The 26,903-nt window shown below is 72.0% G+C and overlaps 6 protein-coding genes across 7 annotated transcripts; 2 read left to right on the forward strand and 4 right to left on the reverse strand.

Moving 5' to 3' along the window:
* Positions 1-194: 194 nt before the first annotated feature.
* CDHR4 (cadherin related family member 4) lies at positions 195-6,786 on the reverse strand. The gene is made up of 20 exons (XM_075514384.1): positions 6,418-6,786; positions 6,048-6,068; positions 5,695-5,891; positions 5,461-5,623; positions 5,296-5,381; positions 5,072-5,167; positions 4,439-4,542; positions 4,230-4,366; positions 3,985-4,150; positions 3,739-3,889; positions 3,382-3,484; positions 2,917-3,132; positions 2,697-2,836; positions 2,471-2,615; positions 2,194-2,396; positions 1,966-2,105; positions 1,645-1,859; positions 1,258-1,502; positions 552-858; positions 195-406 (listed from the first exon to the last, which is right to left on the reverse strand). Exons 1-20 carry the CDS (start codon positions 6,473-6,475, stop codon positions 351-353), a joined length of 2,949 nt encoding a protein of 982 aa, XP_075370499.1. The 5' UTR covers positions 6,476-6,786; the 3' UTR covers positions 195-350.
* Positions 6,787-7,256: 470 nt separating this feature from the next.
* On the forward strand, positions 7,257-9,726 carry INKA1 (inka box actin regulator 1). Its single transcript, XM_075513750.1, has 2 exons — positions 7,257-7,447; positions 8,773-9,726. The coding sequence occupies exons 1-2, from the start codon at positions 7,397-7,399 to the stop codon at positions 9,664-9,666; spliced, it is 945 nt and encodes a 314-aa protein (XP_075369865.1). The 5' UTR covers positions 7,257-7,396; the 3' UTR covers positions 9,667-9,726.
* A 94-nt stretch (positions 9,727-9,820) lies between these two features.
* UBA7 (ubiquitin like modifier activating enzyme 7) lies at positions 9,821-19,137 on the reverse strand. Of its 2 annotated transcripts, none has more exons than XM_075513746.1 (24): positions 18,998-19,137; positions 17,848-18,013; positions 17,194-17,328; positions 17,020-17,126; positions 16,742-16,832; positions 16,493-16,634; positions 16,296-16,393; positions 16,026-16,172; positions 15,785-15,943; positions 15,477-15,584; positions 15,316-15,396; positions 15,072-15,227; positions 14,790-14,955; positions 14,517-14,713; positions 14,199-14,263; positions 13,850-14,033; positions 13,662-13,736; positions 13,147-13,333; positions 12,838-12,947; positions 12,636-12,722; positions 12,369-12,560; positions 10,449-10,550; positions 10,270-10,370; positions 9,821-9,995 (listed from the first exon to the last, which is right to left on the reverse strand). In XM_075513746.1, exons 1-24 carry the CDS (start codon positions 19,102-19,104, stop codon positions 9,869-9,871), a joined length of 3,090 nt encoding a protein of 1,029 aa, XP_075369861.1. In that variant the 5' UTR covers positions 19,105-19,137; the 3' UTR covers positions 9,821-9,868. The 2 variants fall into 2 exon arrangements, with proteins under 2 accessions (XP_075369861.1, XP_075369863.1); XM_075513748.1 differs by lacking the exon at positions 18,998-19,137 and adding an exon at positions 18,126-18,183.
* On the forward strand, positions 18,326-19,379 carry TCTA (T cell leukemia translocation altered). Its single transcript, XM_075513751.1, has 2 exons — positions 18,326-18,731; positions 19,285-19,379. The coding sequence occupies exons 1-2, from the start codon at positions 18,367-18,369 to the stop codon at positions 19,325-19,327; spliced, it is 408 nt and encodes a 135-aa protein (XP_075369866.1). The 5' UTR covers positions 18,326-18,366; the 3' UTR covers positions 19,328-19,379.
* A 54-nt stretch (positions 19,380-19,433) lies between these two features.
* AMT (aminomethyltransferase) lies at positions 19,434-21,716 on the reverse strand. Its single transcript, XM_075513749.1, is given in 9 exon segments — positions 19,434-19,669; positions 19,783-19,938; positions 20,070-20,250; positions 20,342-20,487; positions 20,645-20,723; positions 20,889-21,020; positions 21,156-21,236; positions 21,313-21,588; positions 21,590-21,716. Coding segments are annotated over 9 exon segments (1,266 nt in total). The 5' UTR covers positions 21,626-21,716; the 3' UTR covers positions 19,434-19,490.
* Positions 21,717-21,801: 85 nt separating this feature from the next.
* Positions 21,802-25,902, reverse strand: NICN1 (nicolin 1, tubulin polyglutamylase complex subunit). The gene is made up of 6 exons (XM_075514162.1): positions 25,693-25,902; positions 24,924-25,097; positions 24,452-24,565; positions 23,919-23,990; positions 22,458-22,562; positions 21,802-22,308 (listed from the first exon to the last, which is right to left on the reverse strand). Exons 1-6 carry the CDS (start codon positions 25,861-25,863, stop codon positions 22,267-22,269), a joined length of 678 nt encoding a protein of 225 aa, XP_075370277.1. The 5' UTR covers positions 25,864-25,902; the 3' UTR covers positions 21,802-22,266.
* Positions 25,903-26,903: the final 1,001 nt, after the last annotated feature.

Raw genomic sequence — 26,903 nt, forward strand, 5'->3', positions numbered from 1 at the left:
CGTAACCGCCATCCCGGTCCTGGGTTGTGCCACCCACATCCCTGACTGGAGACGGCGCTAATGACGGCCACAGCCAGACAGCCACCGGTGGGACTGCTCGGCCACGGTGCTCCCCACGGCAATCACGGCAGCGGGTGCAATCTCTGCCACCATTTATTGGGTCTGCGCTAGCCGGGGCAGTTTGGGGGCTGGCTGCACCCTGTGAGCAGCAAGTGTGGCCGCACAGGAGGATCCCCTCCTCCTCCCAGGCTGGAGGGCCACAACCGGTGTCTGCCAGCGCCCGGTGCTCTGCCCAGCACGGCCTGTGGGGAGCTGGGGGTCACAGGGAGTCCCTCGCTGGGTCGAACCGCTCAGATCCAGCGCCGTGCCCCGGTCACGCTGTTGAAGAGATAGTCCCTGCCGGTGCCTGAGATGGGAGGCAGCACTCAGCCCTCGCCCCGTGCGTGCTGTCCGGATGTCGCTGCCCAGTGCCGGTCTCTCCCGTCCCTCAGACCCCTCTGCCCCGAGGGACGCAGCCTGAGGCTGCAGGGGCCATGGGACAGGGCACTCACGCGGGTCCCGGGCACGGCCATCGAACTGTCCCTGTGCAGAGGAGAGACGGGAGAGGGTGCTAGGGCCCCAGGGTGACCACCCGCGCCCCCGGCAGGGTGCCCGCCCTCGCCGCCATGGCACACACTTACTGGGCTGCCGGCATGGGGGCGGCTCCGCTCCTCCTTGCCACCCCTCTGCTCCGCCATGTCCCAGAAGCTGTGGAGGGGGCAAGGGGAGGGCACGCCGTCGGTGACGGGCCCTCAGCCTTGACCCTGAGGGATGCTGCCAGGAGTGGGTCACCAGCCAGGCTTGGCACTGCCGGCTGTGCTGTCGAGCCCGTCACCCCGACTGATTTCCACCTACCTGATCATGCCCTTACCCAGCCCGTGTGTGCCTGGCATGGCCCTGGTGCCGAAGGGGACTGCAGCGCGGGCTGGGCTCCCCCACGCACCGCCACCTTTCAGCGATGCCCGAGAGCAGCAAGCCGGTCTGCCAGCACGCCTGCTCGTTTCCCCACGTGCCGGTGCACACTGCTGCTGTGCTCGGAAGATGCTGTGCTGGGGGAGCTGCAGCCCTGGAACCCCCCTGCTGCCAGCGCTGCCTGCGGGGGCTGAGCCCGAGTCTTCTCCCTTTCACGGTCACTACAGCCCTGGTGCCACCGAGCACAATGTCCCCAGCCTCACCAATGAACGTGGATCCAGCCATGCATCACCCTGGGGCAGTTACGCTGCTGGAGGCGGCTGTTAACCTGCCCACAGGCTTGCATGCCTCCTCCTCGCCGTGCAGACGCCTGGCGTAGGCTGGGCCGGCTCCAGTGCTTCCTGGGCTCTCCCTTCTGCTGCCTCTCACCCTCGGTTCATGCTCCCGGGGGGTGTGCAGCCTGCTCATCTCCTCCCGGGGCGCCTTCCCCAGCAAATCGGGGCTCCCCCGGTGAGCTGCAGTGGCCCCAGCCCTGGCACCAGGACTCAGCCCTGCAGCAGGCCAGTGCCAGCGCTGTGCCATCCCACCCTGACCACTGCGGAGTTTCTGCCCCAGCCTGGCCACCAACATGGCTGTACCCCCGCCAAATCGCTGTCTCTGCACCCATGGCTCCCATCAGTGCAGCAACCTCACCCTGTGACAGAGACAACTCCCTGGCACAGCGACCAATGGACCACAGCCAAACGCGGGGTACATCAAACACCCCCCACGGGCTGCATCTCCCGGCTGCCTGCGAGGATGCTACGGGAGCCCGCGCCGACGTGCATGGCTGCCCCTTGCCACCGATCCAACCGCCCTGGCCATGCAGCACCCACCTCTTGCCCAGGGTCTTGTCAGGGTCTCGGTCGCTGCGGGAGGAGCAGAAGGCGGCTGTGAGCCCCTGGCCTTGCTCGTTATGCCGTGCCATGCCGTGCCCTGCCATGCCGTGCCGTGCCGTGCCGTGCCAGGGCTCACCTGCACAGCAGGCTCCGGGCCACGCAGCCCAGGGCGGCCAGCAGCAGGGCACCAGAGACAGTCAGCACGGCCACAAACCAGGCCGGCGGGTGCCACGCCGCCTCCGTCCGCATGACGACCAGCGGCTCCTTCCGCAGCGTCTGCAGAGGTGGTAGGGTGAGGGGGCACAGGAGGGCCGGGAGGCCTGACGGACCCGGGAGCACTGCCCGGCCAGTGGGCTCTGCTCACCATGTGCCGGGTGGTGGTGCTGGGTGGCACCGGGGTGCTCCGGGGGGTGATGTGCACCACCAGTGCCACCACAGTGCTGCGGCGGGGGACACCAGGGCCACCCCACACCTCCACCAGCAGCACGAAGGTGCGGGGCTCAGCCAGGTCATCGGGGAGGTAGAAGAGAGTGTTCCCCTCCAGCTGAAAGCGCCCATCCTCATTGCCTGGACGAGAGGGACTGCTCAGTGCCACAGCGCTGTGAGGGCCTGGGTTTTGCTGTGGCTTGGCCACTCCTCACCTCCAGCGATGGCGTATGCCAGCGCTGCGCCGTCAGGGCTGCCCTGGCACGCCAGGCGGGTGACAGGCTGGCGGCCGCCCAACCTGGCTGTCATCCGCAGCTCCTGCACCTCGGGGGTGCACACCGGCGCCTGGTCTGGCACAGCCTGCCGGGAGCAGGGGGAGGCGGTACGGCACCCGTGGTGCTTGCACCCACCGCGGTTCACCCGACGGGCTTGCACTCGCACCTGCAGGCGCACGGCCATGTCACACAGGCGGCTCCGCCGCTTTGCCGGGTCCAGGTCATTGCGGGTGTCTGTCAGCCGCACTGTCAGCCTGTAGCTCTTGTGCCGCTGGGAGTCGAGGGGTCCCACCACGCGGATCTCGCCTGCGGGGCGGCGCGAGCTGCTGGGCACCTGGAGGTGCCACAGTGTGCGGCGGGGGCTGGGGAAGGGGCCGGGCTCTCACCGGTGCGCATGTCGATGGAGAAGGGCTGCGTGGGGCCGGGGGCCCCCTCCAGGCTGTACTCGAGGCTGTCCGGTGGGTAGTCGCGGTCGGTGCCGGCCACGCGCCCCACGGTGCTGCCGAAAGCTGCTGTCTCCAGCACGGTGAAGGCGGCACCGTTGGGGCATGCCGGTGTGAATTCATTGACGGGCGTCACCGTCACGAGCACAGGCACAAAGGCTGTGTGGAACACGGTGGCTAAGCCATGCTGGCACCACCCCACAGCCCGCACCGGGCTGGGCATGCTCTCCCCCGGAAAGGCTGGGGGACACGGGGACGGTCCCTGGAGCGGGCGTCTCTGGGGCAGCAGGGGAGGAACATATCCTCTGTGATCTGCTGGTTTTGGGGTCAGAAGGGCCTTTTCCCACTTCCCCCGTGACCTCCCCCATCGCACCCCCCCAGGCACTCCCCGGGGACTCGGGCACTCACTGCTCCGTGGGGGCTGCCCTCCCGCCGTCACCACGACGGTGGCTGTGAACTGGAAGCCCACAGCGGCCACAGCCTCCGAGTCGTAGTCCAGGGTGCCGTTGACCTGCCAAGCCAGGACAGGGGGGTCAGGCAGAGCCAGGGTGCCCTGTAAAGCTGGAGTGTCCCGCAAAGCCAGGGTGCCCTGCAAAGCTGTGATGCCAGGGAAGCCGGAGGGAGCGAGGCGGGGAACAGGGAGGCCTGGGAGGGCAGAGAGCCCCAGAGCCCCAGCCCAGGACCTGGCGTGACAGCACGTCAGATGGTCCCCGCTGTCCCTCTGGGCTCTCCCAGGTCCTGGGTGCTGCCCGTGGCCCCGCTCACCTGCAGCCGTGGCCCCTCCATGCGGAAGCGGGAGCGGGAGGCAGGGGGCCCCTCGAGGGCGTAGCGCAGGCCCCCCTCGGCGCCAGCGGGGTCGGTGCACCTCAGTGTCACCAGGGTGCTGCCGGGGGACACCGTCTCAGGCACCTGGGACCTGCAGCGAGGCGGCCAGCAGCTCAGCTCCCCTTCCCCGTGTCCTGGGCACAGCAGAGCATCCCCCGTGCCCCACTTTCCCCCCCCGAACTGTACACGGAGAGGGCCGGGATGCAGCTTGGCGCCCGCTGGTCTGTCCCCTGCACGGTGATGTTGAGCACGGTGGTGGCATGGTCAGCGGGGTGCAGCACGTTATAAGCCCGGATGAGGAGGCGTGCGTGGGCCACCTCCAGCTGGCAGGTGCTGCGGATCTTGCCCGTCACTGCAGGAGACGACATGGCCTGGCGACAGGCATGGGGACGGGGACAGGGTGGCCCTGGGGACCTCGCTGCCCCGCTCACCCTCATCAATGGTGAAGAGTGCGGGCGCTGTGGGAGCCAGGATGGCATAGCGGACGTTGTCACCACTGGCGTGGACCTGTGTGACCACCTCCAAGGGGCCGGTGCCCTCCGGCACCGTCACGGCCCGCTGTGGCTCGCTGCAGGCAAGGCGGGCAGCGTGGCATGGCCTGGTGCCACCAGCACACCCCACCCAGCCCAGCCCAACTCACAGGAAGGTGACACGGGGACGGCGCGACGGCAGCACCTCCACCCTCACGACCCCGCTGCAGTTGTGCCCGTGGCGGTCCATGACCTCGATCTCCAGCCTGTATGTCTGCGGGGCAGCGCCAGGGCGGCCATGGGACAGCCCCGAGTGGCATCAGGGACAGGGATGGGGACAAAGACAGGGGTAGGGATAGGCATAGGGATGGGGACAGGGATGGGGGAGACAGAGGTAGGAATGGGGATGAGGATAGTAATAGGGATAGGGACAGGAATAGGAATGGGATGGGGACAGGAACAGGGACAGAGACAGGAATGGGGAGGGAGACAGGGACGAGAATGGGGCTTGGGGCAGGAACAGGGGTGGGAATAGGGATGGAGATGCGGATGAGCTGGACACCAGAACGGGGATGGAAACAGGGACAAGGGTGAGGACTGGGGCAGGACTCGAGATGCAGAAGGGGATGGAGCCAGGGGTGGGGACAGGGATAGGGACAGGGCTGGAGCACTCCCAGGGCGAGGGGGAGACGGGTGCCTGATGGGAGGAGCAGGACGCGGTGAGCTGCGGGCAGTGCCAGCGAGGGGCTAAGCCCAGGTGGGCTGAGAGGTGGCTGTGACAGCCTGGGGACGCTGCTGCCCACCTGGGTGTCCTTGCTGGGGTCGAAGCCGCTGGCAGGCGCCAGCACCAGGCCCCGGCGGGTGAGCGCAAGCGGCGTGTCGTGGTTTCGGAGCCTGAACTGCAGAGAGACAGGCAGCGCGAGGAGGGTGGGAACATCTGTCCCCACCTCCACGCCCAGGGTCCCGCTGTCCCCAAGGCTGCTCCTGCTTGTGGGGGCTGCAGGACCCTCGGGCAGCTGCCACTCACCGTCAGCCCGCCGAGCGGCTGCGGCAGCACTGCGTACAGGGGCGTCCGGGGTGCCGTGTCCGCCAGCACCTGCACCACGTCTCCCTCTGTGGCACAGCAGGCTGTGGGAGCCCAGTGCCGGCTGGCACCCACGGCCCCTGCTGTCCCACACCCCCCGGCTCCTACCCGCGCTGGCAAAGGGGGCGTCACAGCGCAGCGCCTGCCCCGCCGTCACCCGGACAAAGAGACGCTCTTCCACCTCATCCTCACCGGGACAAGCAGCCCGCAGGGTCAGGGTGTACTGGTTCACCTGGCGGGCATTGAGCTCCGCACCCGCACGCAGTGTCACCTGCCACGGGGACATGGCACTCAGCAGGGTGCCCGCAGGCTCCTGCCCCACTCCCCGTTCCCCAGCCGCACCTCTGCCTGAAACGTGGCGGTGGCCACGGGATCAGCGCTGATGGCAATGGGGTTGAAGGGGTGGCCAGGCTCGATGCCGTGCAGAGTGACGTTGGGGCTGCCGCTCACATTGCTGCAGGACACGGTCACCTCGGCCACGCGGGTGCCCGGCGCCGCGTCCTCGCTCAGGGCCACCGCACGCGGCAGGTCAGGCAGGGCTGGCGGGAGACCCCGGGAACCGGCCTCACACCTGGCCAGTGCCACCGACGGCTTGCCCAGCCATGCTTAGGGAGCCCTGCTCCTGCACCCGGGCACCCACGCGGGCATAGGTCTCCCTGCCGCGTGCAGCAGGGCCCATAGCACCCCGCTCTTACCTGCTGCTCTGACAAAAGTCCCTGCAAAGAGGAGAGTGTCACCCCAGCCTGCCGGCTGTGTCCCAGCCAGGGAGGCCTCAGAGGTGCCTCCATGACGCTCCAGAGATGTCCCAGTGGTGCCGGGATATACCCCAGCGATGCCCCCAAGGTACCCCAGTAACGCCCTGGCAATGCCTCGAAGATGCCCCAGTGATGCCCCCTCCCTGCCCGAACCCATCCAGGCAGCTGCCGCCCCCTCTGACCATCCTGGGGTCAGCCCCAGACACAGGGGACAACTGGGGGGGAGCCTGTCCCCTGTCCCCTTCCTCTCGGTCCCCTACCCAGGGTCTGGTAACGGATTCCCGCTACGCTGTGAGCCTGAAGTGCCTACCTGGGGCACGGAGGCTGAGGAGGAGGAGGAGGAAGGTGAGGCTTCCGTGCGTGCCCATGGCTCGCTGGCTGTTTGGGACAAGCTGAAGCCGGTTGCCACGGCCGCTGGGCACCACCCCGGCCCAGCGTCACGCCGGCCACCCGCGGCTGCCAGCCCGGCCCCAGGGCAGGGACAGGGCACGGCCCCGGTGCCCGCAGCTCCCGCACGCCTCTGTCCCAGCCTCTCGCCAGCCCCCGGGTGCCAGCCCCGGCCGGCGCAGGGCAGGCGGGCAGCGATGCTCCGTGGGGTTTCGCTGCCGGGCCACGCTGCCTCGCCATGCGGCACGCTCAGGCACCGGGCAAATTAGCTAGGAGCTAATTTTTGGCCCTGCTCTCTCCTTCATTTGCAAACCAGAGCCGCTTCTCCCGGAATTCCTATTAAGCGCTATTAGCTCGCAATTAATAGGCGCTGGCGGAGCGCGGCCCCTGTGGCCGGGGTCACCCGTCCCTCCTCCGGTACTCCAGCCTGTTTTGGCAGCCCGGCGGCCGCGGGTGCCTCCGCCGGCGCCCCGTAACGGGGCCGCCCTCCTTCCCGCCAAGGCTTCCCGGCCCCGGGACCCCCGGTGCCCGCGGGGCCGGGGCGCTGCCGACCGGGGCACCGCCGACCGGCGCCCCGCGTCCCGCCCTCCCCGGCCGGCGGCCCCCGGGTCCTGCCTCGCCCGGCGGTGCCCGGTCCGGCGGTGCCCGGGTGGTGCCCGGCGCGGGGCCCCGGGGCGGCGGGGCGGGGCGGGGCGGGGCCCGGGGCGGCGGTGCCGGTGCCGGTGCGGGCCGGGCTCACGTTACGGCGGCCCCATTGGCTGCGGCGGGGCGGGGCGGTGCCGCCCAGGCAGCGCCGGGAGGCGGCGGGCACGGCCGGGCGCTGCGCCGCGCTCCGCTGCCGCTCCGCCGCCGCCGCCACCGGCGCCAGCACCGGCGGGACCGGGAGCGGGGCCGGGCCGGGCATGCACAGCGCCCGCCCGGACGCCTGCCCGGGCCAGCTCGGCGCCGACCGGGTGAGTGCCGCCGCGGGCACCGGGAGGGGACGAGGGGACGGGGCCACCCCTGCCCGCGCCCCGCCGCACCGCCTGGGCATTGCTGTGATGTCAGGGCACTGCCAGTGACATCAGCGCCGTGACATCATGCGCAAGGCCAAGGCGGCGCGGGGGACGCGGGGGTCCGGGGGGACGCGGGCGACCGGTGGGGGCACGGGTGGCCACGGGATGCGGGTGGCCGGGGCCACGGTGTCCGGCCGTCAGGGTGCCAGCCGCACCGCCACCCTGGAGCTGCCGCCCTGCCGCCCGCCGCGGCTGCCCCGAGGGGACCGGCGGTGACAGGGTGGCCCAGCCGGCTCCCCTGGGCCTGCCGCCCGCCTACCCAGCTCCCCGCGGCTGGGTGCGCCGGTGTCCCCAGCCAGCGCCGGGACCGGGCAGCCCGGAGCGGTGGTGGCACGTTGCCAGCAGGGTTGGCTGAGGGGGTCCCAGCCAGCGGGGCGAGGGGGACTGGGAGCGGGAGCGGGAGCGGGACGGGGACGGGGACGGGGATGGAGAGGAGGACAGCCCGGCCAGCAGCTCTGTCAGGGCCGGCCGGAGGGGGCTGGTTCACCAGGACGGGGGAGCGATCCCTCCTGCTCGCTCGGCTTCCCGTGGCTCCAGCGCGGAAAGGAAAGCGGACGTAACACCCTGCTTTTGGGTCCAGACAATAGGAATTCAAGAGCGAGGAGCGGCCCGGCCGCGGGAGCCAGCCGCCCCTTCCAGCGCCCGCCCGGCCGCGCTCCCTTCGGCCCCGGCTGCCCCGGCCCCCCGCTGCTTTGGGGGGCCCTGGGCGCAGGCCTGGCTGCACCCTGACGCCAGCCGGGGTGTCCCCGGCTGGAGGGCACGGGGTGGGTGGGGTGGCCCTGCCAACGCGTGGGGGGAGCGCCCCGCCCCGGCACCCGTGGCTGCCCGGGGGCCGCAGCTGGCCCCGCGCCGCCGAGCAGGGTCCCGCCGGTGGAGTGTCCCGGCTGCCGCCCCGCCGGGGAGGGGGGAACTGAGGGGGGGGGAGAGCGGGGGGGTGCAGCAAGGGCGCCCGGCTCCTACGTGCCGTGGCCCTGTGTCATTTCCCGCAGGCACGGCCGGGGCTGGGTGCCTGCTTGCTCACCCGACATGCCGCTGCACGCTGGCCTGCTCCGCGCAGGAGCCGCCGGAAAGCAGGGCCCGGGGCTGCGGGCAAGCCGGGGCCTGCGCCCCGCTCCCCGCTCCCCGCCGCACGCCCGGCTCCGCGAGGAAGCCCCCGCGGGGCCGGGGCCGGGGCCGGGGCCGGGGCCGGGGGGCGGCGGCGCTGACCTGCCCTTTCCCCGCAGCGGTGCCGGCGGGAGGCGGGGGCCGCCCCGCGGGCGCACATGCCCGGCACGCGGCCGGCGTCGCAGCAGCCCGGGGGGGCGCCGGGCCCGGCCCCCCGCCCCCCGCCCCCGCCGCGGCCCAGCTCGGCGGCGGACTCGGCCTGCGGCCCGGAGCCGGGCGGCGAGGAGGAGGAGCGGGGGGGCCCGGCCGCCCGCTCCCCCCCGGCCAGCGAGCGCAGCCTGGAGTTCGACTCGGGGTACTCGGAGGCCTCGGGGGGCACCTGGCGGGAGGAGGACGAGGAGGAGGAGGAGGCGCCCGTGCGGCGCCGGCACCCGCCGCCCTGCCAGCGGGCACACCGGCTCTCCGCCGGCCCCGCCGCCCCGCCGCCCGCCCCCGCCCGCCGCGCCCGCCCCAAATCCACCTCGGACGCCTGCCTGGAGCAGTGGCGGGCGCCGGAGCCGGCCGAGACGCGGGACTGGACCGTGGCGCTGCTGTCGCAGAGCCGGAACCGGCAGCCCCTGGTGCTGGGTGACAACTGCTTCGCCGACCTGGTGGAGAACTGGATGGACCTGCCCGAGGTGGGCGCCGAGCCCCGGCGCCGAAGCCCCGCCGAGCCTTCCCGCCGGCTGGCCAAGCCCCCCGCCTTCCTGCTCAGCCTCTCGGGCAACGTGCGCCGCAAGCTGGCCAGCATGGCCCGGCCCCGGGGGGCCGAGGGCGCCCGGCCGGGGGGCCGCGAAGCCACCAAGCGCTTCTCCTGCCCGCTGGGGCTGGGCGGGCAGCCCAAGGGCGCCTGCTTCCACCAGTCCCACAGCAACATCGCCCAGCTGGCCACGGACTTCCACCGCTTCACTGCCCTCATGAACAGCCGCAGCCGCCAGCCCATCATCTGCAACGACGTTATCGGCTACATTTAGCCCTGCCCGCCTCTGCCTGCACCCTCCTCCGCTGTAAATAAACCCCGGTTTTGTACGGTACGGGCGCAGCGGCGTTTATGGGGGAGGGGGGAACTGCCTGCACCCCCCCGTTGGGCAGGGGCGGAGGTTGCGACGAGGCTCGATGCATCGGAGCGCATCCTGCAGCTTTTATTGCACGGGGTGAGGGGTGCTGGCCCCCCGCTCAGGGTAGGGAGCAGAGGAGGGGGGGGCGGGCATCTTCGGCCTCAGCATCCTCTCCCTCGCACACATAGTACAGCTCCAGCTCCCGCTGCCGTGGCTCCCCGGCATCCTCCAGGTTCTCCGATAACCTGTAGCAGGGAAAGGGGGTTTTGGGGACGCTGGCTTGTGCCCCCAGCCCTGGCCGGGCTAAGGCCCTCCCCGGGGCGCCTGGCCAGGCTGGGGGGATGCAGGGGCCGGCAGCGAGGGGCCGGGCAGGGGTCCCGCCACGGGAAGCGCTGCCGGCAGGATGTTTATCCAGCAGCTGGCTGGGAGCTGCGCTGCAGCTGGAGTGGCTCAGGGTGGAGGGAGTGGGGTCTGGCAGCCCCCCCGGGGCAGGATTGGGCCCCAGAGCCAGGGACCTACCTCTGCGCCCGCTGCCGGGCCCGTGTCTCTTCATCCTCCTCCCTGTCGTACAGCACGGTGTGGCCGCGCAGGAGCATGGTCACGGTCCAGCCGTGTGTCCTCTGCAAGAGGTGGGTGTCAGGATCCAGCCGGGCACCCCCCAGGGTGACCCAGCCGGGTGCTGCCCGCAGCAGGCTCACCTGCAGCCAGTCCAGCACCTCCTGCACCGTCATCTCCTGCCCGTCTGCGCCGACTGCCCGCATCTCCAGCCGGTCCCAGCAGCTCCACTCCCGCCCGCCATACTGCAAGGGGGAGCACGGGGTAGCAGCCGGCACTGGCACCCCACACCCCAGCTCCCCAGCCCCACGGGGCAGGGACCGGTGGGGCACGAGGGCCGGGGTACAGCAGGGCAGGCAAAGGGACCGGTCTGAGGGCAGGGGGACGGGGGCACCATGGTGGTCCAGGGGCAGTGGGGGGGGACAACCATCTCCCCAGCACTGCTGGAGTCCAGGGGCACCGCCATCCCCCTGGCACCACCAGGGTCCAGGGGCAGTGGGGGGCACCTCTGCCCCCCCAGTACTGCAAGGGCCAGGGTTGGCGTGGGGCCGGCGCTGCCCCCAGCCCCGGGCCAGGAAGAGCGCACAAAGGGCCATTGAAGCGCTGCCCAGCCCCACACAATTGCCTCTTCTCACGCCTGTGGCCCCCCGACCCCGGCTGCGGCCCCCCGACCCCGGCTCTGGCCCGAGGGGGCCAGCGAGGCGCCAACCTTGGGGCCGAGCGCTGGATACGGTCCCACGCCGTCTGGCACGGCCATCCTGCCATCTGCCCTCGCCGCAGGCAGCCCCAGGCCCTGCCCAGGGCTAGCGCTGGCCCCGGCCCCGCTCGGGAAGGGGCGTTCGCACCTGGCCGCTCTCCCCTCCTGCCTTCTGCTGCCTTCTCACCTCCTGCCTTCTGCTGCCTGCACTTATCCCACCGGGGTGGAAAGGGCTTAACCCCATCCTCGCCGGGGCGGCACGAACCCAGGCGAGCGCCCAGCTCAGAGGGAATGCCAGTGCCTGTCCCAGCGCCCCGGGAAGCCCGTCCCGCTGGCGGAGGCTGCCCCCCAAGGCGGGCTCCCAGGCCCCTGTGGGACCGCAGGTCACGCCAAGCGGGCCCGTGGGACGTGTGCTGCCACCACGGCCAAGCATCCCACCACGGCCAAGCGTCCGGGCACGTCCTCGCCGCGCGATGCGGAGGTGCCAGGCGCTGCTGCAGTGACCTGAGGGCACGGCCGGCCCCGGCAGCATCCTCCACCCAGGGATGGTGCCAACCTGGGGGCACCGCGGCCGGGACGGCACGGGGCCGGGCAGCCTGTGGGGCGCGAGGAGGCCGTGGGGCGGCCGGGAAGCCCGAAGCAGCGCCAGAGCCGGCGCGAGGCGGTGGAAGCGGCTCCCTCCCCCTCTTCCTGCCCCCGGCCCTGGGCCCCCCGGGCCAATCTGGTTCCAATCGGCGCTTCCTGCCGCGCCGGAAGGGCTGCCTCGCACGCCATAAACCCCCAGACAAAGGGGCCTCTATCGTCCAGACGGTCCCAATCTGGGCCTGCCCCGCCCCCGCTCTCCCTCCCCGGCTTCGGGGCTGTGGCCAGGCCCTCCGCTGCCGGGACCCCCGGCCCTGCTCCCCCCCGGGCAGCCCTTCCCGGCCCGGTGCCAGCTGCTCTCCGCCTGCTGCAGCTGGTTTCCATAAGCCAGATGTAGGCGGCTGCCGTGGCCCCCCGCCCTCTGGCTGCGGGGCTCGCTGTGGGGCCCAGTGTGGGGCGGCGGGGCTGCCTCAGCCCCACGGGCGCCCCAGAGCATCCCGGTTGGGCCCGAAGCCGGGGCGAACAGGACAGCGGTGGCAGCTCAGTGCCAGGGGTCGGCCGCAGGAAGGAGCCGGTTCCTCGCTGCCTGGCGGCACGCCTGGCCCACCGCGGGACCCCGATCCATTTCCAGAGCCCCACGGCCAGGGCTGCCCCTCCTGCGTGGCCACCTCCTTGCTCCTGGGCCCCCCTGGCATCGCCCCACAGCGGCTGCCGCTGGGAGCTGGGGCACCCCGAGACCCCTGGGCGTCCCCCACCTGCACCGCCCCTGGGGAGAGGGTCCTACCCGGTAGGTGGGGGGCGGCAGGGGCTGGATGCGGAGCAGCAGGCAGTCGGACAAGCAGAGGTTGCTGTTGCGGTAGCAGCTGGGGTCCCGGCACCCCCACACCAGCTTGTAGACCTCCAGGCACGCCAGCCCGGCCACGGCCGCCGTGGTGGTGATGATGGCGGGTATGATCCGCCCGGCGATCCGCTTGCTCTGAGGACAGGAGGGGTATCACCAGCTGCCCCACGTGGGATGGGGACCCCCAGCCCCGCAGGCTGTCCCCCTCACCGTCAGCCAGTCGGCAGGGGGGATGCCGTAGTTCTCTGCGCGCAGGTTGGATGCCGCCATGATGAAATCTATGTGGATGTTGTTGTCCTGCAGGGAAGAGCGCGGGGACATCAGCCTCCCGTGGGGCCATCAGCGTCCTGTGGGGACTAACGGCCACCAAACCCCCCAAGCTGAGCAGAGCCGCCTGCCCGTCCCCGGGTACCTTCTCGAAGTGGATGGGCTCCATCATGGGCACTTGCGCCTCCTCACCCCCTACCAGCTCCTGTCTCCGCTGCACCAGGTCCTGGGTGAGCTCCGCCAGCCGCCCGCGGTCTGGGGGCACAGGAACCCCCGGGGTGGTACCCCTGCACCGTGGCACTGTGCGGGGCACGGCACGGTGCCCCCCCCCTCGGTCTCGGTCCTCCCGGGTGCTGGGGCAGGGACGAGCGGCACCGCAGCCCCACCACCACCAGGCTGGACCCGGGGACCCCGGGACGTGCCTCGGCAGACCCAGGGGCGCAGGGAGCCTCACCCGCAGGCGCCTGCACCTCCTCCCGCTCCTCTGCGAGGGGGATCTGGAGCCCCTCCTGGGGCGCGAAGGGCGGCAGGACCACGCTGCGGAGGATGGCCTGGACAGACGCCCGGTCGCTGCACGGTGTCACCTTGTGCGCTTGGGCAAAGAGGTGGGCAGCAGCCAGGATGTACTCCAGGTGGGTGTCCTGCGCAGGCAGAGCACCCCAGCAGCCGGGGTGGCCCATGAGCCCACACGGCCAAAGGCTGCCCACTTTGCCCCGAGGTAGAGACGGAGGTGCCTCTCCTCCTCCTCCTCCTCCTCCTGCAGCAGAGCACGCGCGGGCTGTCCCCAGCAGTGCCCTGGCCAACCGGGGGACGGGGACAGACCCAGCCCAGGACCTGGCAGCCCTGGACAGGCTGTGGCAGATGGGGCAGACTACCGTCGGCATCCACCGCACCCCTGGCACAGGCTCGGCTCTCCCCCCGCCCGCACTGTCCCGGGTGGGTGGCCCCGTGGCTCTCCCCTGCACTCACGTTGTTGGGGTCAAACGTCAGCGGATGGGGACAGCTCCTGTCCCCTACCCAGAAGGGGACACCCGGGCTGGTTTCCTGCACAGGGAGAGCAGAGTCAGGCCTGGGGACACTGTCCCCCAGCTGTGGCGGGGTGGCCGGCAGAGGGGAGAGCGTGTGGGGGGTGCCAGCCCCATGGGTGGCAGGCTCACGTGCTCCGGGGGGAAGGTGTGCAGCAGCTGGGCAATGGCATCGTGGTAGCGGCTCTGCCAGTGCCGGTGGGCCCAGCGCACGCAGTCCTGCCAGTCCCGCGGCCGCTCCCACAGGCTGCCCCGCACTTGCTCCAGGACCTCCAGGGCCTTCCCCGCCGGCAGCTGCTCCGGGAAAGCCGGGTCTCTGCAAAGCCAGGTGCCACTGCTGCTGCCCTGGGAGCAATCCCGTGGGACACCCCAGGCAGTATGCGGCGGTCTGTCCCCCTCTCCCCAACGCCGGCAGCAGCGGGCAGCGCCCGGGCAGGGCTGGCAGCTGCTCCCCCGGCGCCGCTCCCCCGAGCCCACTCACTCCATGAACCGGTTGACGTGCTCTGCGGGCAGCTGGAAGAGCCCCTCGAACTCATCGCGGGCCCACTGCAGAGGGGGAGCGGGGATTGAGCACTGGGACCCCCCCCTCGTGCCCCCCGGGACCCCCAGCCCAAGCCCAGGGGGAGGGAGAGGCCACGCCGGGGCCGGGGCCGGCAGCAGAGCTCAGGCTGCCAGCAGGAAGCAGCTGGGGCCGTATCCTGCCCGCAGCCCGCTGCCGGGCCGTGGCCGGAGGGGGAAACGGGAAAGGAAGACAAAGGTGCCAGGGCTTCCTCGCCAGGGCCGGTGCGGCACAGCCTACCTGCAGCGTGTGCTGGATGGTGCGGGGGAAGTACCGCAGGGTGCAGAGGGGGAAGGTGCCGTCCCCGGGGGTGCCGGCCGGCCCCAGCGGCTTGGTCAGGGGGGGCACCATGGTCAGCACGTTCCCCCGCGGCCCCTCCGTGCCCGAGTCCAGCAGCGGTGTGAGGCAGCGGAGGCAGCGGCTCTCCAAGTAGGCGCCTGCGGGGAGCCAGGGGTGCTGGGGAGCCGGGGGGCACGTCCGGGGGCTCAGCCCCTTTCACCCCCCAGCACTCACGGGCCTCCAGCGTGTCCAGGGCACTGACGACGCCATCCAGGCACCGGAAAAAGCTGTCCCCGTAGAGTGGCTCGGTGGCAGGTCCCACCTGGTTCTGGTGAGCCGTCACCCTGATGCAGGGGTTCATGCGCCGCACAGCCGCCGCGGCCACCACCGACTTTGGCTTCTGCCAGGGCAGAGAGGGGGTGGGCAGCTCTCCCCCGCCCCGCGGCCCTGGGGAGCCCCCAGGACAGCCAAGGTGCCCTTCGGGGGGAGCTCGGCCCCCGCCTCGCGGCGCCTCACCGATATATCCGCCGAGCGGTAGAGGAGCTGCCGATGGAGGTTGGAGAGGGCGACGGTGTCCATGTCGGTGACTGTGAGGTCCCCACCTGGCCCCGCTGCCAGCCCCATCATGGCAAAGTTTTTCAGCAGCTCACAGCCGATGGCACCAGCTCCCACCTGCCGGGGCAGAGCCGCTGCAGCTTGCCGCACACTGGCCGGCCACTCCGCAGCCTCTCCTGGCACCGTGACACCCGCCCCGGCTCACCACCAAGTACTTCTGGCGGCCCAGCTGCTCCTGGAAGGCGTCCCCGAAGACGGCGATCTGGCCATCGTAGCGAGAGCCCCTCTGCCGGGACGGAGGAGCCGCATGAGCGCAGGCGGCCGCGGCACGCCTGGCACCCGGGAGGGGTTGGCACGCGCTCTCACCGGGGCGCAGTCCTCCTCCGTCAGCTGCGTGGCCCCCTCCAGCGCCAGGCACTCCAGGGCGTCGAAGTACAGCCACTGGTCCAGGGGCAGGAACTTCCTGGTGATGGCCTGGGGCGAACAGGGCCCTCGCAGCTCGGCGGCCAGTCGGGTCCCCGTCCCCCCCCCCGTAGCCCACCCCAGCCCTGCTGCTCAGCCTGGCGTCCCCAGGTGGGCAGCAAGTGCCCTCTCGTGGTCACCAAACGCCGCTGGACAGCCATGCAGAGCACGACCAGCGGGACCCCAGGGCTCAGGACCCCCGCCCCGCTCACCTTCAGCACCTCCTGGGCCGCCAGGGCCCCGACAACAGCGGCCACGGGGCACAGGTCCCCTGCGCTCACGCTGGCGAAGGCTCGCACGACGTCCTCGTCCAGGGGACCCTGCTGCGCCCCCAGGCTCCGCGCCAGCTCCAGCACCCGCTCGGTGTCCGCCTGCGGGCAGAGGGGCGAGGGCAGCCCCGGGCAGGGTGGCAGGGGGCTGGGGAGGCCGGGCAGGGGCAGGACGAGGACTCACCAGCGCCCTGGGCCGGGGCAGGCGACCCTGCTCCCCACGGAAAGCGTGCAGGGCCTGGAAGGCGGCATGCAGGCTGCGGCTGCGTGGCAGCTCCTCGGGACTCGCCACCCGGATCCGGGGCTCCGCCAGCGCCTGGCGCAGGGGCTCCTGCCGGCACAGTGCCAGGGCTCAGGAGAGAGCTTTCCTGGGGCCGGGGCACGGCACGGCACGGCATGGCACGGCGGTGCCCCAGCCCAGGCAGCAGCACCGTGGGGCCAAGGGGGGACTTACGTAGGAGTGCACCTGGGGCAGCCGAACCTGCGAGACCAGGCCCCCGCAGCGGTAGGGCGAGAAGGTGCTGGTGTCGCCGATCTCCAGCCTGAAGGCATCTGGGGACGAGAGGGGGACGGACGTCATGGTCACCGCCAAGGACCCGGCGAGTTCCCCAGCCCTGGGCCGGGGCTGCCAGGGCCCCCTGGGCGGCTCACCCAGCACGTGCACGGGGACGGGATCCTGGCTGTTCAGCTCCGTCATCCCCTCCACTCCAGAAAACGTCACTAGGTCACCATCGCAGAAGAGGTGGCCGCGGCTGTCCTCTGCCCCCACGCATGTCACCACGCCCGGGTTGCCCTGAGGAGGGTAAGGGACGCGAGGGTGCAGGACCGGATCCAGGTGGCATAAAGCCACTGGAGGAGGCAGCGGTGTTTTGGAGAAGCCTGCTGAGCCTGCCCTCTTACCTGGGAGATGTGCTGCACGGCGGCACACGCTGGGTCCCCTTCTGCCGGGTCGTCAACGACGAAGCGCTCCCCGAAGTCACAGAACAGCTGCCTGGTGAGGACCGATGGGCTTTTGCCGGAGGAGCCTCCTCGCCAAGCTGCCCAAACGCTGCCAGCCCCTGCGTGGGCCGGGCAGCCCCGCCAGCAGGATGGGGACACGAGCTGCAGAGCAGGGCTGGGGGCCGTGGGGACAAGCCAAGCCAGAGCCACGGAGGGACCCTGCGGCAGAGGCCCCTTACCCCGCCAGCCCCTTGGTGTCGGCCACGATGAAGCAGATGCCCCGGGCATGGCAGAAGTCCCCAACGCGGAGCTGCTCCTCCAGCGAGGACTCAGTCAGCACCACCACCTGCGCCAGGGCCGTCAGCGGGTGTCGCCATCCCGGGGGGCCCCGGGGCGCAGGAGCGTGGGCTCACCTGGAAGGAGGCAAGGAAGGCCTCCGACAGCTCCCCGGTGTGCGCTGCCACCGTCACGCGGGGGTTCAGCTCGGCCAGGACCCACTGGGACGCCTCGGCACGGTTCTGGCCTACATCGCTCTCGCCCAGGAGGAACTGTGGGGTGGGCACATCGCTGGGCACCCCACGAGTTTGGGGTGCTGCCCGCCACAGCGGGGCACTCCGTGGGGCCCTGCCTGCACTGGCGGGGGGCCCTCTGCCGGGGACCATACCTGTGACATGTGACACCCCGTGGGCCCTACCGGTGATGGCGAGGGGCACCCTGGACCATACCTATGGCAGGGTCCTCCCATTCCACACTCCTCACCAGGACCCCCAACCTGTGCCTGTTACTGGGAGCCCCGCACCCCTACCTGCAACAGGGATCCCCCCAGCTGCACCCACACCCGGTACCGGGACCCCCATCCGCACCTGTACCCATTACCGGGACCCCTGCCCATACCCATACCCATTACGGGGACGCCCATCCATACCTGCACCCGTTACCGGGACCCCTGCCCGTGCCTGCACCGTTACCGAGACCCTCACCCATACCCCTACCCACTACGGGGACCCCCGCCCGTACCCGTGCCCGCAGCCAGGCCCCCGCCCGGCCGCGCCCGGCCCCGCCGGTACCTGGTGGGCGCGGTCGGCGGCGCAGGCGGCGCCGCGATCGTGCAGGACGACGCGCCCGGTCCCCGCCAGCACCAGCGCCGCCGCCACCTGCGCTCCCGTCCCGCGCAGCCCCGACACCAGCGCCGCCGCCCCGGCCAGCCGCCGCGCGCCGCCGCCCAGCACGTACCTGCGGGGGGGGCAGGGGCCGTCAGCGGGGCCCGGGGGCCCGCCGCCCTGCCCCGTCCCCGTCCCCGTCCCCGTCCCGTCCCGTCCCGTCCCGTCCCGGTCCCCGCACGCACAGCTGCCGCGAGTACAGCCCCTCATCGCCGCTGCCCGCCATGGCGGCCCCGCCCCCGGGAAGGGCCCGCCCGGAGGCCCCGCCCACCGGGAAGACCCCGCCCGCCTCGGAGGCCCCGCCCTACCCGGAGGCCCCGCCCGCCCCGAAGGCCCCGCCCACCGGGAAGACCCCGCCCACCGGGAAGACCCCGCCCGCCCGGAAGGCCCCGCCCGCCCCGAGGCCCCGCCGCGGCCGGCGCAGCCATGTCGGCGGCGGGCTGGCAGGCCCCGTGGCGGGCGCTGGGCGCGCTGGGCCGGGAGCTGGCGGCCGAGTGGGCGGCTCAGGACGTGCGGGCCGCGCTGTGCCAGCTGCTGCTGCTCTGGCTGGGCCTCAGCCTGCTCGGCGTCCGCCTGGCCTGGCGCGCCTACGGCGGGGCGGTGGCCGCGCTCTGCTACCGGACGGGGCCCGCCGCCGCCCGCCGGCCTCCCGGCACCGGCACCGGCCTGGGCCCCGGCGCCGCCTCCGGCCCCGGGCCCGGCCCCGCGCCCGCCCGGCCCCGCGCGCACTCCCTCTCCCCCGCCGGCCCGGCCGGACGCAACGGCGCTGCCGAGCGGCACTGCCCGCCCCGGTGAGTGAGCCCCGACCGCTACCGGGCCCGCGACCGCTAACCCCCGCCCGCCGCGGCCTCCCCGCGGCCCCCCCCGGCCCCGGCACGGCGGCGTCCTCCCGCCTGCACCCCCGCCCAGTGCGCCCCAGTGAGCCCCCCCCGGCCCAGTACATCCCAGCGAGTGCCCTCCCCCGCCCAGTATGTCCCAGAGAGTAAAGCTCCTGCTTGCGCCACCGGACCGGTGCAGCCCGGTGAGCACAGCCCAGCTGCACCCCGAACCAGTATACCTCAGCGAGCACCCTCCATCTGCGCCCCGGGACCAGTATGCCCCAGTGAGCGCCCTCCTGGCTGCACTCCTGGACCAGTACACCCCAGCAAGCACCCTCCCATCCATGCCCGCAGACCAGTGCGCCCCAGTGAGCACCCTCCTAGCTGTGCCCCAGACCAGTAGGCCCCAGTAAGTGCAGCCTCAGCCCTGCCCACCTCACCCAGGCAGGCGGGCGCCCCTGCCCCATGCCGGGGTGCCACGCTGGGGTGCCGCCCCAGCCCCGCTCACGCTGCCCCTCTTTTGCAGAGAGGGCCTGGCTGCGGAGCCGGTGAAGACGCACCGGGAGTGAGGAGCACCGGGACGCGCTGGGCACTGCCCGCACCATTAAACGCTGTGCCCCACCCGCCGCCTCTTGCTTTGGCACCTGCCGCCGTCACCGGAGAGGAGCCCAGGAGAGCGGGGCAGGGGCGTTTATTGGGGCCGGGACGCCGTGCCCGCGGCGGGCGCTGGCCTCACTTGGCCATGTAGTACTGGGTGGGCACAAAGGGCATCTTGGTGACGAGGGCCGGGTGCTGCTTCTTCCGCACCTCGACGGCGAGCGCGGTGCCGGCCCGGCTGTGCGCCGCCTCCACGTAGCCCATGGCGATGTTCTTGCCCAGGGAGGGCGAGGGGCAGCCGCTGGTCACCGTGCCTGGGGACACGAGGACACGGGGAGGTGAGCGGGGGCTGGCAGCCCCAGCCCCCTCCCCTGCCGTGGGCACAGCTCGGGGCCGTGCCCGTGCCAGCCCCGCTGCCCCCACCTACCCACAGGCGTGCCCTCGGGGCCCAGGATGGCCGTGTGGGGCCGGATGGGGGGTCCCACCGACGTCAGCCCCACGCGCTTGCGCTTCGGCTTCTCTTTCACTTGCGCCATGATGATGGCCGCGCCGGGGAAGTCCATGGCTGCACGCCGGCGCTTGCCTGCGGGGCAGAAACAGACAAGGGTCAGCAATGCCCATCTGGTCCCCTTACACCCCGCTGGGGACATGGGGACACCTCGCCCCTCTGCCCGCCCTGAGGAGGAGGTGGGGGCAGACGCGGCCCTGGCCTACCCAAGGTCCACAGCAGCCCAGCCTCTACAGGCGTGGTGGTCTCGTCGATGTCATTGCCGTAGAGGCAGAGGCCGGCCTCCAGGCGCAGGCTGTCCCTGGCCGCCAGCCCTGCCGGCCACACCTCGGGAACACCCAGCAGCCGCTCGGCCAGCTCCACCGCCCGCTCTGCGGGCACCGAGATCTGTGGGGGGACATGGGCAGGGTGAGCAGAGCACGGCCTTCCCCTCCCTTGGTACCGCGGCGGGGGGGTGCTGGCGCGGCTCCTGGGGTACCTCCACGCCGTCCTCGCCAGTGTAGCCGCAGCGTGTGACCCGGCAGCCCGGCACGCCAAAGACCGTCGTGGTGATGCTGTTCATGAAGGAGAGCTTGGCCAGGTCATCCGGCAGCCCCGCCTGCAGCACCCGTGCCATGGAGGGACCTGGGGAGGCAGGTGGCTCTGGGGGACGGCAGTGTCCGGGGAAGGGCGGGATGCAGGGAGGGCACTGGCATCCATCGGGCAAAGGCCCGGAGGAGGGCGCAGTCCGGCACCCGCCGAGGGTGAGGCCCCACAGGGTGATGCCCGGGGCCCCCGCTACCTTGCAGAGCCAGCAGCGCGTTGTCCAACACCTCCAGGTGGACGTCGCCGCCGGTGGCCTGCAGCTCCGCCGCTCTGCCCTGCCAGGGTGACAGTGGGCTGCTAGCACAGGGGCCGGGCTGGTGCCAGCCCCGCGTGTGGCCGCGGCCACCTCGCCCCGCACAGCCACGGATGTCACCAAAAGGTGGGAGGACTCATCCCCGCTGTGCGTCCCCACCTCCCATGGGGCTCGGGCAGCCCCGTACCCTCATGATGGCCAAGTCCTTGTCGGCGCAGCCGGCGTTGGACACCACGTAGAGGTGATCTTCCAATGTGTTGGTGACGATGAGGTCGTCCACGATGCCGCCCCTCTCGTTGGTGAACAGCGTCAGGGTGCCCTGCGGGACGCGGCCCTCGGGAGCGCGGGCAGGCTGCCCGTCCCCTCCTGTCCCCTCCGCCCGCCCAGGGCGTCCCTGGGGACCTCTGACCCCGCCGGACACCCGGTGCCCCCCCCCCCCCCCGGTGCTCCGTACCTGTCCCGGCTTCAGCTCGGCGATGTCCCCCACCACCAGGCTCTCCATGAACCTGACGCGGTCCCGGCCGTACACCCGCGTCTGGAAGGGGCCGGGGGGGGTGAGGCGGTGCGGGTGCCCCCCCGGCCCCGGCCCCCCCCCGGCCCGCCCCGGCTACCTGCGGCATGTGGGAGACGTCGAAGAGGGAGCAGCAGCGGCGGGTGTGCAGGTGGGACTGGAGGTGGCCCTGCTCGTAGTGCAGCGGCAGGCTCCAGCCGGCGAACGGCACCATCCGCCCGCCGCGGGACCGGTGCAGGGCGTCCAGCGGCGTCCGCTTCAGCCCCCCCTCCCCGGCCCCGGCCCCGGCCCCGGCCCCGCTCAGCAGCGCGGAGCCCGGGGGGCGGCGGGGCAGCGCGGCGCGGCAGCCCGCCCGCAGCATCCTCCCTTCCTCCTCAGCACGGCCCGGCCCGGCCCCGGGGCGCCTGGGACATGGAGTCCGCCCGGCCCCGGCCCCCGCCCCGCCCCGCACACCGGCACCGCCTCCCCCGCCACCGGCCGGGGGGATGCTGGGTGCGGGTCCTGCCCGGGCACGGCCACACACACCGCGCACACACACACACACGCACACACCCCCGCCGCCAAAAGAGACGGGCAGGCACAGGCAGGACCAAGGTAGCAGCTTTTAGTCGTGACCGAGGCTCTCCCCGCCGCCCCCCGGCACCTCCGCGGCCCCCCGAGCGCGGTGGGCGCCAGCCCCGCACCCCCTCGTCTGCGGGAGCCTCGTCCCGCGGGCGGCGCAGGCAGCGGCGGGCGGCGCAGGCGGGGCCGGGGCCGCTCCCCGGGGCGGGGGCGGGGCGGGGGAGCCGGGCGCTGCCCGCGGCAGGGAGCAGCAGCACGGGCCGTGCCGGGAGCGGAGCCGCGGCAGCTGGAGGGCACCGGGGTGGGAGAGGCTCACGGGGGACTCGGGGGCGGCAGCGCTGCCCACCACGGCCAGCCGGCACGGGAGGAGTCGGGGAAGGGCGCCGGGGAGCCCGGAACCCCCCCCGGGCCGCAGGGACACAGGCCGATGCGGGAGCGCAGGAGCCCTGGGAGCGCGGGGGAGCCAGCCCCCTCCGGCCAGCACCGGCGGGGCTCACGTGTAGGAAAGCAGGTTGATATCGTAGCAGCCATCCACCTGGAAAAGAGAGCAACCGTCGGTCCCTGCGCTGCCGGGACACCCCACCCCAAACCCCCACCCCATCCCGCCGGGAACGGCCCCTCCGGGGGGCTCCCCCAGCAATGCGGCGAGGCCGCAGGCCCCGCGAGCAGGGTGGCAGGACTCACGTCGAAGCGCCCGATGCGGGCAGCTGCCTGGCGAGCCCGGATCACCTCTGTCAGCACCCACATTTGCTGGACCTCCGTCGACACCTTCTCTGGGTCGGGGAGCTCCTGAAAGAAGTGGGCACGATGCTGCGGAGCGGAGATGGCCCGGATGGGCTGGATTGCCCTGGGCTCGGGCAGCGGTGTGGCCGGATGGCTTGTGCCGCCTGGAGAGCCGGGCACTATCGCGATGGTGCCCACACTCCCGACCTGCCGGTGGTTTCCCAACACAGGGTGAGCAGGGCCCCATTCTAGGAAAACAGTCAGCTGGGGTGACCCTGAGCCCCGGCACCGACAGCCGTCTCTGCTGGCAGGCGTCCAGGGCGAGGACAGAAAGCAGAACGCTGGCTAATGATTAAAAACCTAATCGCACAGTCCAGAGTTTCCCAACAGCCTCCTTCCGCGGTGCTGCCCGGGCCTGGCGACAGAAACCCCGCTGCAGGCGCTGGTTCCCCGCGGGGACCTTTAGCCAGGCGGGACGCGCAGGCTCAGCAGCAGCTCTCCAGGCCGGGGCAAAGCTCAGCGCCGCTTCTCCCCTGCCCGGCCCTGCCTGCGGCACCGGGCTGCTGGTGGGTGCCTCGTGGTGATGCTGGGAAAAGCCAGGCCCAGAGCAACCCCCGGCATCTCCCCCAGACCGCCCCTTGCCAAGGGTGACGTGATCCAAGCGATCAGCAAGGGAGCGAGGTGCCTTCCCCAACCTGCCGGCCAGCCGGGAACGGACCGGAGCTCCCACACCTGCCAGGGCTGGCAGAAGCCTTGCTGCCGCTGCAGCGACGTGAGCTCCGCAGCACCGAAGCCCGGCGGCAGAACTGCCCCGGAGGCGCCGGGGCGCATGGCACCGCTCCTGGCCCAGCCTGCTCCTACAAGCAGTGCCAGTGGCTGACTCAGCAGGTTTCCGTGGGCGAGCCAGCTGCCCGCCCCTGCCATGCTCTGCCCGGACTTTGCTCACCAAAGGCCACCGGCCAGGCAGATGTGGCTCACAAGCTGTAAACACGTGCCGTGGCTGTGACCTCCCTCTGCCCACGTGCCGCCCCGGCTGGGCAACGCGCTCCCCAGGGCGCACCCTCTGCAGAGCACCGGGGACCAGCCAGGCTACCCCGTCCCTGCACATCCGGGCAGCCGGCTGAGCGGTGCTGCGCACCCACCGCTCCCACAGGGACGTTCCTGTCCCCGGACTAGAGGGCAGGTAGACTTAAGTGTCACCTCAAATCACACATCCCCACGGAGGTATTTTTCTTCTGAATGCTGCAAACTGCTTCCAGCGTGAGGCGGGGCATTTCAGGGCTCCACAGCTATTCCCGGTGGGAGCCTGGAGCCGATGGGGCCGGGATGGGGCTGGCAGCCTCACAACTGACTTTCGTGCCCGTGGCCGGCACCCAACTCAGGTCCCTCCTTCCCCGTAATAGCCCAGCAGGGACTACTCACCCCGTGCAGGCTGGCTGGCTGCTCCGGAGGGGTCAGCTGGGAGAGCCAGGAGGGGAAATCCTTCTGGGGGCTCTGAAATAGATCCAGAGGGTCAGACAAGGGGTGTCCCCGGTCCCACCTCCATCCCTCACACCATGCAGCGTGCTGCGGTTTGGAGCCCACCTGTATTTATATTGGTATGGGTATAAGTATCGCTTTACCATTATTAAAGGGAATTTTGTGTTTAGTGTGGGTGTTTGCAACCTGTAATTTGTCGCAGCAACCTCCAGCTACGTCCTGCTGCTCAAACATCCACCTCCAAAACGGGCAGGGCTGGGGCTGGCTGCAGCAGCCCCTCCCCTGGCCTCCAGCGCACCAGGGGACCCCAAGCACCCCCGCGAAGGACGAGGACTTGGACCCACACCCCTGTGTCCTCTGGAGGGAGCCTGAAGCCCCCGGAGCTGCGGGGAGCAATGCCAGGCGCAGGGCTGGGGATGGTGGCCTGGATCCCCTGCCTGCACCTGGCAGGGAGGGCAGCACCGGCACCTCCTCACCTTCTGTCCAGGGGGGAAAATCTGCAGCTCCTCGATGGTGAAGTGGAGCCAGACCGGGGAGGGCTGCCGCAGGATGAACCGCACCGCCGTCACCTGGTCCATGTCACACAGCATCTGAAGGGGCAAGGACGGGGGGAGCCGTCACCGCCGGGGGTACAGCAGGGGCTGGCCACGCGCCGGGGCAGCTTTTGGGATTTGCTCCAAAAAAACCCCAACCCACCCCAGACGGAAGGAGCCCGAGGGAAATGTCACCTCGTGCCGGCTGCCTGGGCCGAGCAGGGCACGGGCAGGGGCACAGGCAGGACCAGCACGGGGACCCCCACTGCTGAGAAGGGCTGGCAGGGGCAGGAGAGGCCCCGCAGGGCCGGGCTGCCGCCACCGTGGGGGACCGGCGGCCGTCCCGGGGGGTGGGCAAAGAGGGGTGACCCCAGAGGCGCGGGTGACGCCACGGCCTCCGTCCGGCCACGCCGACCTGGTGGCGGCGGAGGGAGAAGTAGTCCTGGGAGCCCTCCTCGGTGTGCGGGCAGGGCATCAGGCAGTAGTCCCGCAGGCAGGTCACCCAGCGGCGGGAGCCGGTGGGCCCGGGGCGCTGCACCCGCACGCTCAGGAAGGCCGTGTAGAAGTTCCTGAAGACGATCTCCTGCACCTGCGGGACCAGCAGCCTCAGCCGCCGCATCGCACCCGCACCGGCATCCCCCCCATACCACCACCCGCACCGGCATCCCCGCCGTACCGGCACCGGCATCCCCCCCATACCACCACCCGCACCGACATCCCCGCCGTACCGGCACCGGCAATCCCCCCCATACCACCACCCGCACCGGCATCCCCCCCCCACCATATCGGTACCAGCACTGGCCTCCCTCCTCCCCATAGCGGGACCGGGACCAGCACCGGCATCCCCCCGCACTGGGATGGGCACGGCATCCTTCCCCCCCCCATACCGGGACCGGGACCGCCCCCAGCACCCCGCCCCACACCGGTACGGGCGCTGCCCCCGGCAATACCCCGGCACCGGCATGGCACCGGCATCTCCCCGACACCGCCCCCGCCCCCGGCATGGCCCCCCGCCCGGTACCGGCCCCAGCGCCCCCTCCCCGCACCGGGACCGTTGCCGCCCCCGGCATCCCCCCTCCCGCCCCGGCCCCGGCACCGCCCCCGGCATCCTCCCCCGCCCCCCGCCCCCCGTTCCGGGACGGCCCCGACACCCCCCGCCCCGGGCCGGGCCGGGCCGCACTCACGTCGGCGGCGGCGCCGCGCGGAAAGCGGAGGTCGATGACGGCGACGCCGGGCCGCGCCGGCTCGGCCCCCCCGCCCAGCTGGAGCGCGGCGGCGGGGCGGGGGGCGCAGGGCAGCGGGGAGCGGCCCGGCCCGGCGGGCGGCCCCGGCCCCGGCCCCGCCGCTCCCGACATGGCGGCGCAGCGCGGCCGCCCCTCCTGGGCGGGGCCGGGCCGCGCGCGCTGGCGTCACGCGCCGCGCCGGCCGGAAGCGGGAAGCCGCTCCCGCCGCCAGGGGGCGCCCGCTGCCGCCGCCCCGCGGCGGGGCCGGGTCTGTGCGGGGGCGCGGGCGGCGGCGGCGGCGGCGGCAGAGGCAGGGCTGTAGCAAAGCACACGGTTTATTGACTCGGTACGGTTCTGTACACAGCGCGGAAACCGCCCCCGCGGCGCTGACATCAGAGCGGGGGGGGCGGGGAGGGCACCCCCCGGCCCCTCGACTCCCTCACGGCCGGCGCGGAGGGGCCCGGGGAGAGCCCCCCCCGCCGGCGCGGGCAGCGCGGTCACCCACCCAGCCGCTCGCCCGGCCGCGGCAGCGCGCCAGCCCCTGAGGGAGGGGTGAGCATGGCTGCGTGTGCGCTGGGACACCCACCCCCCCCCCACCCCCGCTGCACAGGAGTTATTTCTCCTCCCCCCAAACGCACCCCGAAGAACGCTCAGGGAAAACACAACGTAAATCCATGCTTACAATGATTGAGCGCGAAGGAGAGAAAAATAATCTCTAGAAAGTGAAGGCAGAGGCAGCCGAGGGGCAGGAGGCGGCCGGGGGCGGCCCCGCGGCTCAGACGAGCTCGGCCTGCGCAGGGCAGCGGGTCCCAGGGAGCTGGTGCTAGGAAGCTAAGCTCGTACAAACTGCTGGCAGCGGTACACCGGTTTTTAAGTCATTTTTTAATAAAACAATTTGAGGCTGTATCAAAAATTTAGTAAAAAATTAGCTTTGAGAGTTCACTGATTTTTTTTTTTTTTACTATTAACTATTCCTGGCGCCTTTTTTTTTTCCTTGTTTTCCTTTTTTTAAAATTTTTTTTTTTTTTTTTAACTTTTTATCTTTTCCAACAGCATCCGGGAGCAGAGCAGCCGGGAGGAGGCGTGCAGCCCGGAGCTGGGCCCGGCGAGGCCATTCCAGCACGGCTCTCAAGGAGGAGTCGAGGCAAAGAGACGGCACCGTGCTCTAGAGA

Source organism: Mycteria americana, chromosome 11, assembly GCF_035582795.1.
Source record: "Mycteria americana isolate JAX WOST 10 ecotype Jacksonville Zoo and Gardens chromosome 11, USCA_MyAme_1.0, whole genome shotgun sequence".
Taxonomy (NCBI): Eukaryota; Metazoa; Chordata; class Aves; order Ciconiiformes; family Ciconiidae; genus Mycteria; species Mycteria americana.

Excerpts from the sequence above, each read along its gene's own strand:
- NICN1 (XM_075514162.1), bottom strand. The coding sequence starts at position 25,863 with ATGTCGGGAGCGGCGGGGCCGGGGCCGGGGCCGCCCGCCGGGCCGGGC. Across the intron at positions 23,991-24,451 it reads TTTTCCCCCCTGGACAGAAG|AGCCCCCAGAAGGATTTCCC; the intron begins GTGAGGAGGTGC and ends GATCTATTTCAG. Across the intron at positions 22,309-22,457 it reads CCCGCATCGGGCGCTTCGAC|GTGGATGGCTGCTACGATAT; the intron begins GTGAGTCCTGCC and ends TCTCTTTTCCAG.
- TCTA (XM_075513751.1), top strand. The coding sequence starts at position 18,367 with ATGTCGGCGGCGGGCTGGCAGGCCCCGTGGCGGGCGCTGGGCGCGCTG. Across the intron at positions 18,732-19,284 it reads GAGCGGCACTGCCCGCCCCG|AGAGGGCCTGGCTGCGGAGC; the intron begins GTGAGTGAGCCC and ends CCTCTTTTGCAG.
- UBA7 (XM_075513746.1), bottom strand. The coding sequence starts at position 19,104 with ATGGATGGGAGGGTGCTTGCTGGGGTGTACTGGTCCAGGAGTGCAGCC. Across the intron at positions 14,956-15,071 it reads ACCGCTCGGCGGATATATCG|AAGCCAAAGTCGGTGGTGGC; the intron begins GTGAGGCGCCGC and ends CTGCCCTGGCAG. Across the intron at positions 13,737-13,849 it reads ACACCTTCCCCCCGGAGCAC|GAAACCAGCCCGGGTGTCCC; the intron begins GTGAGCCTGCCA and ends CTCCCTGTGCAG.
- CDHR4 (XM_075514384.1), bottom strand. The coding sequence starts at position 6,475 with ATGGGCACGCACGGAAGCCTCACCTTCCTCCTCCTCCTCCTCAGCCTC. Across the intron at positions 4,151-4,229 it reads ACTCTTCACCATTGATGAGG|TGACGGGCAAGATCCGCAGC; the intron begins GTGAGCGGGGCA and ends CGTCTCCTGCAG. Across the intron at positions 1,503-1,644 it reads GGAGTTGTCTCTGTCACAGG|GGCTGAGTCCTGGTGCCAGG; the intron begins GTGAGGTTGCTG and ends GGCCTGCTGCAG.
- INKA1 (XM_075513750.1), top strand. The coding sequence starts at position 7,397 with ATGCACAGCGCCCGCCCGGACGCCTGCCCGGGCCAGCTCGGCGCCGAC. Across the intron at positions 7,448-8,772 it reads GCCAGCTCGGCGCCGACCGG|CGGTGCCGGCGGGAGGCGGG; the intron begins GTGAGTGCCGCC and ends CTTTCCCCGCAG.